The sequence below is a fragment of the Malus sylvestris genome, chromosome 10 (genome assembly GCF_916048215.2).
Source record: "Malus sylvestris chromosome 10, drMalSylv7.2, whole genome shotgun sequence".
Classification (NCBI taxonomy): domain Eukaryota; kingdom Viridiplantae; phylum Streptophyta; class Magnoliopsida; order Rosales; family Rosaceae; genus Malus; species Malus sylvestris.
The window spans coordinates 8,103,040-8,116,819 of record NC_062269.1 but is presented as its reverse complement, the minus strand read 5'-3'; the positions used below and the strand labels follow the sequence as shown (position 1 = coordinate 8,116,819).

The 13,780-nt window shown below is 35.5% G+C and overlaps 1 protein-coding gene across 1 annotated transcript; it reads left to right on the top strand.

Annotated features, from left to right (window-relative positions):
- Positions 1-5,129: 5,129 nt before the first annotated feature.
- Positions 5,130-8,973, top strand: LOC126584963 (endoglucanase 24-like). The gene is made up of 4 exons (XM_050249344.1): positions 5,130-5,820; positions 7,387-7,686; positions 7,832-7,993; positions 8,181-8,973. The coding sequence occupies exons 1-4, from the start codon at positions 5,392-5,394 to the stop codon at positions 8,787-8,789; spliced, it is 1,500 nt and encodes a 499-aa protein (XP_050105301.1). The 5' UTR covers positions 5,130-5,391; the 3' UTR covers positions 8,790-8,973.
- Positions 8,974-13,780: the final 4,807 nt, after the last annotated feature.

Below are 13,780 nucleotides of genomic sequence, written 5' to 3'. Positions count from 1 at the left end.
CTTTTGGAGTGATTCAGACTAGATCTGCTCCACAACCTTGGCGATTGGATGCCTCATCCACATAAAGGACCCAAACAACCCATCCCTCCATCAAGATGGAAGCTTTGTTCTTAGATGGTGATAGAGTCCGGGAAGGGCTCTCAGCAACTCCATTACGAAAAGAAAATTCTGAGATAAAGCTGATATTGGTCGGAAGTTTAGTGCGAACTCACCTAGCTCGACCAATTAGGATGACTATTGACTGACCTTGAAAATATGGCCCCAGCTTCCGCTCTGCTATTTAACTTTAAGCGAGAGTCTGAAGTTTTCTGTTTCGAGATAGCGTGTTCTGGGCCTGCTAGACCTCGGCTTGTGTAATATACAGGGTATTGGATATTTTCAACCTCCCAAGTCAGCACAAAAATAGTAGTCAAGTATTGTGCGTATAAGAACTTACTCAACTGACAGGGTGTTTTTACACTTGATAAATATTTTAAGATGTCGTAATCCGTCCATGCCACTTTACCAATGTCTGAAATTTCGATATTATCGGCGATATTTCGTCGAAAATATCGTTTTTGTGAGACACCAATATTTTCACACGTATCCACTGAAATATCATCCAAATATCGCGATATTATCGATAATATCGATAATATCGCAATATTACTGATAATATCGCGATATTTTTGGCTGGTGCGAATCGGAAAAGAACATCGGAGTTTCTACAACTCCGGTCGACTGTAAAAGAGCACCCTAGACTCCGATCTAGGTATCAAAATGAAATACAAGACGAGAGGAATGTTTTTATAACTTCCGTTTGTCGTGAAACGGTCGAAGGTGTTCGGAAAGTTCCTCGACACTCACGGCCTCGCCAGAGAGTTCATGGGTTCCACTGTCCTAGTTGCACCTAGAGAAAAGGAGAGAAAGACGAGGTTTAGATGGTGATGATGATGTCGTTGACGGAGTACTACGAAGGGGGTAGAGGTCACGGGAGACGGAGACGGTGCCGACGAGGCAGAAGGTCCGGACGAGGAGGAAGGCAAGGGAGGAGCAGAAGGCCATGTGGGAGAATGATCGAGAGATTGAGGTCTCTATGCATTTGTGTGGGAGAAGGGAGAAAAGAGAAGGATCGAGAGAGAGAGAGAGACTGAGGTCTCTGTGTGCGTGTGTGGTGGCGTGTGATGTGAGAGTCTCTGACTCTGTGTGTGTGTGTGGTGGGTGGCGTGTGAGAAAAAAAGAGCATCCAAATAATTCAAAACCCTGACAACTTTTACAACTTGTACAATTTTTTACAAGACAAAATAATCAACTTAAATCAGTTAAATCTATCATGCAATGCATTTCCTTCTAATTTTTTGTGATAAACTAATAGATAATTGACTAAATAAACATCTTGCAAAGTTTCAATAAAAATTTTCAAGTTTTTCTTACAATTTCCGTGGTTTTTATTCAATTTTTATCGATATCGATAATATCCCGATATTTCCATCGATATTTTCGTATTTTTGGACTACCGATATTTCCGATATCATTGATATTTTATACCTGGCACTTTACATAGCAACTTTACAGAGGTCAGGCTATATATCCACATCTGAAACTTGTATATCGATGCATGCTAGTGGTTTCCAACTTTCCTCACAGGGCGGCAACTCTGCTGCCACCAACAGTTGGTGTATAAGACCTTCACGCTCACTGACCTAATCTTTTTTCTTTCTTTTTTTATGTTGCGGTGACTTGAAGGCATGATCATTATATTTTTTTATTTGATCGTTTGGTTATGTTCTCTTTTTTATCAGTTACTTAATGTAGTGATCGATTTGGTTGTGTGATGGAGCATGTGCCAAATGAGCAAAGATGTTCGAGTCTGCTCACTACTGTTCAACGCGTTGTGTGGTCATTAAGTACGTTCTAAACTACTCGGGTTAGTATAGGATACCTTACTCACTATGTGCGCGTAGAAAATCTAGAAAAAAAATAGTGATCCTTGTAATCAGTTGTGTTTTCTTTGGTTCCTTCAATTAAATTTTTAAAAATTTTGGCCCTTCAACTGTGTTACTTGTATGGCTTCAATCATTTAGTCACACCACTTTATATTTGGACGTCTATTTGAGGATAAAATGGCTAGTGCATGTGTATCAAGCTGTTTAAGACATACAAAATAATTGACAAAATGATTAATATAATACACGTGACATAACTGAGGATCGTAAAATTGAGATCAAGCAATTTACAAAAATTATGAAGAAGGGGGAAAAACTCCATTTGTTAATCCAATTAGATCAATCAAAAGGGACGCGAATGAATTGTGGTTTTCGGGATAGATATAAAAACTTAATTTGTTTGTTTATTTAATTGGATGTCCTTTACCAAGATTTGTCTTTCAACAAAAATCACCACACTTACATCTAATAGGATTCAAAATTTTAGAACTTTTGAAAAGAGCTAGTACCATAATGGAAATCAAACAACCTCGTGATCCTCTTACCCAAATTCAAGGCTCTCCACTCTTTTTTCCCTTCCCCATAGAACCCCACCAAATTCAAACAACCTTGTGATCCTCCTTACCCAAAATATGATTTAATATAATAGAGACTTTACTTATAATTGCTTGAATTTTTATTGGTACGGACTTGAAGAATTACATGCGTATCATGTTAACTCACTAACAAAATCGTAACTACATGACTAAATTAATTTGCAACAACCAATTTTAGAGACGACATTGATTAATTTAAAATTGAAATACTAAAATAGAAGTTAGGTCAATTTCAAGGATGATAAAAAACCTTCAATGAAATTAAGGGAAATTCTACGTTCTTGCTGAAGGAGTAGGATTCTCTCTCCTCATATTCTCATCTCCTTCTCTCCCATTCTCTCACACATTGTTTTTTATAAAAAATATCAATTTAAAATGTTGACGTGACTTAATATTGACCGTTCAAACAGAAAGAAAGAGAAGAAGAGAGAGAATAGGAGGAAAGATAATTCTCCTCCCTTGCTTAATAAGTTTGACAGTTCCAAGCAAATTATATCCCACAAACAAAGAACTACTTTTGCCAAAAAGGCATAAATTATTGAGTGTGTAAGCACAGCACCGCCTCTCTAACTCTAATGGCGCGTTTACTAATCCGTAATCAAATTGAGAGGAATTGGATTGAGGAGGAATTGGATTGAGGAGGAATTGAAATGAGGTGGAATCAGAATCAGATTCCTGTTGAAGTTGTTTACTAAAACTGTCAGGAATCGGAGTAGGAATGATGTTGAGTCCATATAAGTTGTTTACTAATTCATTTCAATCGGAATGAAAACTAGGTTGATTACTATATTGCCCTTACATAAATAAATTATTTTCATACTAATTAATTTAATTAAATTCTTAATTAAATTTATATAATAAAATTCATCTATATAAGCATGTATAAATAGGTTTTATTTATTTATTAAAAGATGGCAAAAATGATATTGAGTCTATATAAGTTGTTTACTAATTCACTTCAATCGGAATGAAAACTAAGTTGATGACTAAATTGCCCTTACATAAATAAATTATTTTCATACTAATTAATTAAATTAAATTCTTAATTAAAATTATCTATATAAAAAAATATAAATAGGTTTTATTTATTTATTAAAAATGACATAATGAGTGTCAAATGAAGGGCAATGTTGGGATAATAAGAAACAAGTGAGGGCATAATTGGAATAAAAGATGCATTCCTGATTCCCTTGCCCTTAGGGAATTCAAATACCTCACAAAACTAGGGAATCCGGTTCCTCCAATTTCAGGAATTGGATTCCTTGTTTCGTGTGGGCTCCACCACTTTTTTGATTCCTTAATATTTAGTAAACACCGGAATACTCCGTAATCGGAATTCAATTCCCTTTCTTTATTCCGATTACCCTTACGTAAACATGACATAAGTGCCTTGGACAAGGAGATAGGAATCTTACTGTAAAGGTACTCTCTACTGTACATTTGTTATAAAGAAATTTGTAACTTTAGGAATTCATATATAGTGATCCGAGCAAATAACATAAAATGTACATGCAAAACAAGGTTATCCTATTAAAAATCCACTAAGCTAGCCTATCAAATTACTCTAGCACACTTTGATACATGATGAAATACGAAACATACCCTACTCTCATATGTTAATAGTCAAAATAGTATTGTCTTGCTGCTTTATATTACAATCTAATGGTATTCATATTCACTTGTAAGTGAAAGGTTATAGGTTCGATTATTGCCAAAGACGAATTTGAATCACAATTTTATGACTAGCTAATTGTGAGGCTTAGTCTACTCTGCATTCTCAGATGTTATGGCCAAATCCTGAACCAGATGAACTCTCCTACGAAAACACATATTTCTTCGCACTTTAAGCCCGAACCCCTTAATGTAGATAATATTGTTTGTTAAAAAAAATTGTGTTGCCTTAGAACTGGAAGTTAAGCATTTGGATTTTAAGATTTAATGTTATAAGCCCAAAATATGGATGTAATTTTGACCATATAACAAAACCTAATCATATGATTCAAACTTTCTCTAGGTGCAATCACAATATTGAATAAAACTTGAATTAGATCGGTGGTAGACATTTTATAACGAAATAAAAGCTCACGACTACTTCTTTGTTAGATATGTAAGTTCCAAACATATGTACAATTGCAAATCATAAGCATAAGGTAATTTCAAATATTTATTTGCTTCACAAAGAATCAACTCAATAATATTTGAGTTTACAGTCCACACTTATACTGAGTCTGAGTATACTCACTCGTTTTTACTTCTCTAGTGTTGTAATTTGCAGTAGGAAGCAAACTTATTAAGATTCTCTAACCGAAATAAGGTTACAACAATAATAACAAAATCTTATCTTATTAAGTAAGGTCGAATATAAAAATCTTAAAAAGCTACTATGTTTGATTTTACATTAAATTTTTTGTTAACTCCAAATACTCCGTATCTATTTTAGAACCTCTTCTCAAGTTTTCTTTAGTCTTCATTTATCCCTTTTACTACGAGTCTCAGTCTTATAGTCCGGAGCACTAACTTTTATTTTAGCAACTGTCCCCACACAAAAGCATCGTATTTAAAAGTGAAGTACTGTGCACTCTCACATAATCACAGAATCACTATTTGTGTAACGCATGTGAGTTCACTGACACTCAGTCTACTCACCTGTCGGCGCTCACACGCCTCCCTCCCCTCCCTCGCTCCCTCTCTCTCTCTTCCCTCCAAATCCCTCTCACCTCCCTTTCCCGTGACACCCCCAAGACAGACTGCACATATATATAAAAACCTACCTCCCAACAAACTGAACCAAAACCAGAAAAAAAAACTCACACTATTTATCAGACACTACAAAAACTCACCAAAACAAAACCAACCCAGTTTCCAAAACCATGAAAAAAACCCTCTCCTTCCCTCATTTTTTTGCTTCCGTTTTTACCCTAGTTGCCCTCATCGAGCTCCCAAGCGTTGCATCATCAAGCCATGACTACCAAGAGGCATTGTCCAAGGCCATACTATTCTTCGAGGGGCAGAGGTCGGGGGTCTTGCCTCAGGACCAGCGCCAATCATGGCGTGCCAATTCAGGACTCAGTGACGGGTGGACGTACAACACAGACTTGACCGGCGGCTATTACGACGCCGGTGATAATGTCAAGTTTGGTTTTCCGATGGCGTTCACGACGACAATGCTGGCTTGGAGTGTGATAGAGTTTGGAGATTCAATGCCTCCCAATGAGCTGAGGAACGCTCTCGTGGCAATCCGCTGGGCCACGGATTACTTGCTCAAGACTGTGTCTCAGCCTAACCGGATTTTTGTGCAGGTAACTGGTAAATAAAGTAAATTTAATAATTGTGGTTGTGGTTATGGTGGGGTGGTAAGGGGAGTGGGTGGAAAAGTTAATGTGTCTTCGTCTTGGTTGAACTAGTTATATACATGTGACTGAACAATGCTTCACTCTTTACCTTTAATTAGCAATTAGTAGTAGGTTTTTTTTATCTGCAAATTACACTTTAAAATGTACACGTATGAATGCTTAATTAAAATATATGCACATATTTCAAATTAGAATTTGCTATAAGAAGAAATCTTGATTATGTATACACAGTCATAGATGTGTCTTGATTGAAAATAGTAATGTGTGAAGAACATTGTTTGAATCCTTACACGCAAGTAAGAAGTCATTTTTTTTACTTGCAAATTAATATAACAAAAAAATCATCAAACTAATCTGAACATACATAGTAAATTGTAATTTTGTAAGAGCTAAAGTTTTCTTCATATAAATACGAATAGGTGGAGGAATGTAGGTTGTGTTATGTGGTCTCATTTGGATCCTCTCCTGAGCCCAAGGAGAGGATCCTCCTGTCCAAGGAAGGATCGTTGGATTTTCATCCAACGGCTATAATTATTATAATTTTAAAAGGATCCTCCTGTTTATAGCCATTGAATAAAAATCTAACAGTCTTCGTTCGTTGGTCAGGATGATCTTCTCCTTGGGCTCGGGGGAGGATCCAATTCCGTCTAATGTAGTCCACTGGGTCAGTGTCTCATTGTCTTGTCAGGTACTGGCCCCGTGGCCCCAGTTTTATCCAGAAAGAATCTAACAAGTTTCTTTTGATCCCTTCCCTTGGAATTGCGTGCATGGCATTGCATTGCATTGCATCTGTCTGCCTATAAAATTTGACAAAGTTTACGACAACAGAATCCCAGACCTTGAATTTATCAAATCTTAACTGTGGAGGAAAGATAAATTGAGTTCCCTCCTTTCCACAAGTGTACTCTATTTGTTGGTTTCCAGAATTTGAAGTTTAACATATACATCTGATGAAATACTTTACTTAAAAAGTTTTGAAGTATTTATCACTTTCCTTTTGCTGCATTTACATAGTTGTGATTTTTTCATAGTTTTCTTCTCAACACATTGGTTACTAATATATATATTTATTTAATACATTCATCATTTTAACAGTTAGATATACGATAAAAAAAAAATTATATCTGACTGTATATTACCACCTTAACTCTAATATTCATCCAAAAGAAAATTATTCGAATAAAGTGTTTAGAAATAATTATCACAAAGGAATGTGAACCATTTAGTCTTAAATAATTATCATCTATGGGTGGACGGACGTCCATCCCACTTTTTGACCCTAAAGTCCGTGAGTTGCATCTTGCCTGCATGGGACAAACACTTGTCTCATCAAGCTTTATGCTCCATACGGAAAGGACACAAATAGTCCTCAAATTTCTTAATACAAAATAAGTCCGAATATATAGAACAGTTGCCCACTAATAAACCGATTCAAATAATGTTTATGTTGCTAATGACAAGCAAAATTTGGCCTTTTTTTGTGGGTATAACTTTGTTTTCATGGAATAATAGGTTGGTGACCCAATTATAGACCATAACTGTTGGGAAAGACCTGAAGACATGGACACAACCAGGACTGTATATGCCGTGGATTCGCCCAATCCCGCTTCTGAAGTCGCAGGCGAGACAGCAGCGGCCCTAGCGGCTTCGTCGGTGGCATTCCGATCATCCGATCCCGGGTACTCGGACACATTGTTAAGAAATGCCAAGAAGGCCTTTGAGTTTGCTGATACTCACAGAGGTGCTTATAGTGATAATTCTAACATTAAAGATGGTGTCTGCCCATTTTATTGTGATTTTGATGGTTATCAAGTAAGTCTATATATACACACACACACACACATACAAGCATTTCTATTTATTTTTATTTATTTATTTTTAAAACATAATACATGCAACATGCATCCACTTATTTTGAATTGCACTTAAAATTAATTCATCTTGTGATGTTTGGTAGGACGAGTTGCTGTGGGGGGCAGCATGGTTGAGTAGGGTCACTCAAGAGAGTGGTTACCTAGACTACATACAAAACAATGGTAAAACTCTTGGTGCCGATGACAACATAAACGAATTTGGTTGGGACAACAAGCATGCTGGCCTAAATGTTCTAGTCTCCAAGGTCAGATTAAAATTTCTCAACATATATATAATATGAAATAGAATCTTTGGTTATATTTTTGTACCGATTTTATAGCACATTCTTTTAAAATGAACACGATATTAGCGCATAAAATATAATTAGAAAATCTGAATTTTGAAATTAACTTTATCAAAAGCATAAACTTTTCTTTTCTTTTCTTTCTTAGCAAGTCTTAGAAGGCAACATGTACAATCTCGAATCCTACAAAGCATCGGCAGATAGCTTCATGTGCACGTTAATTCCGGGCTCATCATCCTCCCACATCGAGTACACTCCCGGCGGACTCATCTATAAGCCGGGAGGCAGCAATTTGCAGCATGTAACTTCCATCACATTCCTATTACTTGTTTACGCGAATTACCTTTCACGGACCTCGCAGTCCCTAAACTGCGGCAACATAAACGTCAGTCCAGCGACCCTATGCCAAATCGCCAAGAAACAAGTTGATTACATTTTGGGTGATAATCCAATGGGATTGTCATACATGGTTGGCTATGGTGACCATTTTCCGCAACGCATTCACCACCGTGGCTCTTCGTTGCCATCTATCAAGGACCACCCCCAAGCCATTGCTTGCAAGGAAGGTTCAGTGTACTTCAACTCTTCAGGCCCTAACCCTAATGTTCTTGTGGGTGCCCTCGTGGGAGGTCCAGGAGAAGACGACTTTTATGGGGATGATCGTGCAGACTTTAAGAAATCTGAGCCGACCACTTACATTAATGCACCATTTGTTGGCGTTTTGGCATACTTTCTGGCTAATCCAAACCCTAATTAGCACAAATTGGTACTTGGGCAAGGATGTCATTTTTTGTAAATAATTCATATATCAGGATTTGAAAATTAGGGAAAGAAGAAAGATGTCTCTCATCTTGAGAGCAAAGAGAGAAGAGGCTTAATTGGTCTTTGGAAATTTAATGTATACTGTTCAGGTTTTTGAGTAACAAAAAGTTTTTGTGATATTTCTATAGAGGATAAGAGAGATTTATTACATGTAAGATGCATATATTCTTTTGATTGCCCTAGTGGTTAAAATCTTTATCTTCAATTCATTACGTTTCACACTGATATTGTCCCCAACTCAGTAATTGGAGTGGGATTAGGGTACTCTTTTTTTTTTCTTCATAGATATTGTCGATGTGAGACATTTCAACACGCCTCCTGTGACTCTGATACCATGTAAAATTATAAAAAAAGAAGGGCCAATGACCTACTCCAACAACACCGATATTGTCCCCAACTTGGTAATTACCACCTGCCCAATGTGTCAGGTGTGGGGTTTTATCACAAAATGTTTCGGTATTAGTTGAAATGAAATTATGATATTTAAACTCTTTATTTTTTTTCTCATAAATACAATCGATATGAGACATTTCAACAATATATATATATATATATATATATATATATATTGTCTTAAACATCTCTCTATTGTGTAGAAGAAGGTTCGGAAACAATTTTCTTAATTTGTTGTCTCTTTATTGTTAGACACTATATGTATCAACTGCTTTTTAGACTGGCTTGGTATGTCTATGATCGTGTAACTCTTATATCTCACGTCTAAGAAGTTGATTAATTTTTCTCTTTATTTCTCAAGTCACAAAATTATTTTTGAAACATGGTCAGATAGTATTGTATATATGTCTATCTTTCTCATTCTGTGACTTAACCAAATAGACTCACACTATAAAAAAAATGGATTAGGTGACGCAATTGTTTGTGGTGTCTAAAAATTCATTACATTTGGGTAAAATAAATGAGGCTTAGAAATTGTCATATAAGAATTTTTGCGAGACACCAAAAATATTTTTGCATCACATAAACATTTTATATTTGTCACAAACTATTGTGTGAGAAATTTTACCACTGAATTAAATATTACCATGTAATGAAACTTTTAACATTTATCACATAACAAGAGAAAAGGCCATGTGCTATGCAATTCATCACATATAGTATTAAAATAAAAAATAAAAAATATTGAAGTAGTAATATCAAAACCCTCAAATTGTGAAACCTATTTCATTCAGTTCTCACCTCATCCATCTTCAGCTCCCTTCGTTCTTCTTTCGCATCCTAGTTCGACGACCAACCACCTGGTGGTTTCCACCAACAATGCCCTCGGCCAGTCTCTCACCCTATGTTGCTCGTTCACTAACTCTCTCCTCTCTCTGACTTAGGCCCCATTCGGTATTACTTTTTAACCAAAAACTGCTTCACTTTAAAGTTAAGCAGTAAAAAAGTGTTTGGTAAAAGTAAAATATCATGTTTATTTTAAAAACAATGACATCTAGACAACAGTTTTTAAAAGCAACCTGTAGGTTGCTCTTAAAAGTTACTATAATAAAAAACAAATAACTATAAGGAATGTTTTCAATTGCTGTAATACCTTCATTAGTTTTTAAAAAATGACATTATTTAGCCTTCCACGTATGTTTTATCTCTTAGAGAATAAAGTAACCATTACCACCTACCACCACCATAATTAACTACAACCTCCACCACTGTTACCACAACCACAACTACCATTACCGCCACCATCACCACCATAACTGTAACCGCCACCATTGCTACCACAACCACAGCCGCCACTACCATTATAGTCACCACCATTATAATGCCACCCCACCACCACCACCATAACGTAACCGCCACCATTGCCACCACAACCACTAGCGATACCACCGTCCCTACTACTATTGTTACCTCTGCACCCAACCACCACATCCCATTATTAGCACCACCACCATATCTCCACCATTGTTGCTACCATCACCACCACCATTGTCCCCACCACTGCTGTTGTCGCCTCCCCTCCTACTACTATATCCATTTTGTATTGTATACAATTATATCACTCTACATTAAAGTTCTTTTACACAGTTTTGCATACCCATAATACTTTTAAAGTATAGTTAATCAAATGCTCATTTGCTTTACTTTGTAGCAAATTATTCTTAAAGAACAGCAAAAGTAGCTTTTCAAAAGACACAACAATCCTAAACTGACCCTTAGTAAGATCTAGATTGGAGAAAGAGAAATTCCCTTTTTTTTATACTTCTTTTAATATTTTTTGGATTTTCTTTTTCAATCAGATTTTTTACAAGTGTCATTGGATGATGAATTGGAATCATGGTTGAGAACTTTGGAGGAAAGGAAAATTTGGTAATGGTGTAGGTGTTTTTCTCGTCTGGATACATATGGTTGTTTTTCCTCTATGGCTTCAAGTCCCGATTTAACTTATATGAAAGATCATATCAAGCTTCCATCAGATAGTTTCCTGAAATTGCAATGGGAGAATGAACAATTAAGAGCCCAATTGGATTTACAAAAAGATGATGAAAATTTGGTATTAAAGTTTAAGGCCGTTCTTGTTGCAAGTTAGAGGCATACCAGCAATAACTCAACGAAATCTTATGGTAATATTTCATCTGATGAAAATATTTATCCTGAGCTGGAATAACATGATTTGGAAGATGACTTATTTCAATAATTATGTCTTTCCTGGTAGTTTCAAGCATGCACATGGTAGACCTCTTCTCTTAGCACCTCAATATGTCTTGGACTTCTCTTTTGTTACTACCTTAAGTTGTCTATATATAGGTGTGTGTGTGCCTTTCATGACAAATTGCTATTATTGAGATATGTCACCATGAATTAGATTGATTTTGGGATGTTTATATTAATTTTTGGGATGCACACTTGGTCAATGTATTTGATTTATGTGCTTTAATTGTTGATTAATGAAGATGTTCAGTATTACCGTATATCTGTTCTGAATTGCAATTCTAGATTATGAAACAGGAACAGGTAATTAATTTGTAACATATCTTTCCTAAATATGTATTTGATTTTAACATATGTGACAAAAGATGCGCCACATATTAAAGGAATATGTGACGATTTTAGCACCACTTAGTGTAAATTATATCATTTTGGGATCAAATTGGGTGACGATAAAACCATCACTTTATAATTCTAATATGAGACGAAAAAATAGGTCATTGACCTTCGTATTTTATGACGCTTACTTCTTCACTTATAAATCTAACTAGCCTTCATGCATGTGCTCACGCGTGTGTAGAAGGCATTTTTTAAATCACGACGTACTACGCGCGACTTACACGTTTTAAATGTATTTACATGTGTAAATTGACAAAAAGAAAGTCAAATATTTGAAGTAAATAAATAATCTTAGATCATGCTAGAATAAATCCCTCATAAACCAATTAAAGCACTTGAATTCACATAATAAATCGGTCTCTATAGAATTTACAATAAGAATAGAGAAAATAATATTTAATGAACAATTGATTGAATCACATTATTGCTAGCCTATTGTGAGGCTAAGTCCACCCTCTATCCCTTAGTGTAGATAATATTGTTTGTTAAAAAAATAATTATTTGACAACTAATTAATCACATTATTATCCGCGTGCGAAATACCTTTTTTATAATCAGCATTACACACCTCTTACGATGTTTAGAATGTGTTTAAAAATAAAGAAAATAATATTGAATAAAGAACTAATTGAATCACATTATTGCTAGTCTGTGAGGCTAAACCCACTCTCCTCCTCCTTAGTATAAATAATGTCGTTTGTTAAAAAAAATGATCATTTGACAACTAATTTAATCACATTATTATCAACATGGGAACAACTTTTTTTGAGAGAAAGAAAGGCAGACGGAAAAACAATGAAAATGAGGAGAGAGAGAGAGAGAGAGAGAGAGAGAGAGAGAGAGAGAGAGAGAGAGAGAGAGGGGACAGATGGAACCCTTACATTTTTTAAATCTTATTTTTTTGTCCAACAACCCATTAGTTTATATTTTATTATGATCAAATTACCAAATTACCCTTCCATGATTAGCTATATTATTTCAGTAGGTTTTGAATTTTTTTGGCTGAGGGGCAGTTTGATCCAAATGGGATGAGCCCAAAATTTTGTCGCCATCCGTGAGCCTCTCGCTTAATATATAATAGATATATGACAAAGTCATCGTCACGTAAGGAAAATAGGCGGCGGCTGTAAAATTCGCCACGTCAGCTATCCATGACAATGTATAGGTTGAGAATTGTGATGCTAAAATTTTATCACACATGATCAATCGAGACGAATTTTCATATTTATATCACGAATATTTGTCATCACAAAAGCCCTAATTCCTTGATATGCTCATGAAACCCACAGGACTTAGTATTCAAACGACTAAAGGTGAGGCCACCCCTAAACAAGATTCCCCTCAAAAGGCTGCTAAAAAGAAAATTGGCACCTACCAACTTAAGAGGCTAAAATAATACCATTGAAGTATCTAGTAGTAGGATACTAACTTTTTCTTGATGAGTTGTTGGTATATTGATTCCAATATTTTGCTTACCAATATGTAAGAGCACTAAAAGATAGGTAGATAGTTTCTGTTGCCTCGTGCCACCAATATATTAATGGGTCTCATTGCACCGATTTCGCAGGTCTTAACTCATGTCATTCTCATAAATAGTGTTTTTTCTTGATCAATGGAGCAAGAGGCTAATAAATAGTTTGTCACATTTTGCAACATTATGAATTAAAAAATATTTGGAGTAAAAAAATTATATTTAACTTTAAATTTGACTAATTTGGTCTCTAATGCATCGAAAAAGTTGGAGTGCTTTAAAAGATACAAAAATTATATTTAAGTTTAAGATTAATTTAATCCCCCCCTCAAATGCACAAGAATTAATAGTTAAAAAGTCAAATTTGACCTCATATGCATTTGAAATATTATAAC

Coding starts and splice junctions, on each gene's coding strand:
- LOC126584963 (XM_050249344.1), top strand. CDS start 5,392: ATGAAAAAAACCCTCTCCTTCCCTCATTTTTTTGCTTCCGTTTTTACC. Junction 7,687..7,831: donor GTGATTTTGATGGTTATCAA/GTAAGTCTATAT, acceptor GATGTTTGGTAG/GACGAGTTGCTGTGGGGGGC. Junction 7,994..8,180: donor TAAATGTTCTAGTCTCCAAG/GTCAGATTAAAA, acceptor TTTCTTTCTTAG/CAAGTCTTAGAAGGCAACAT.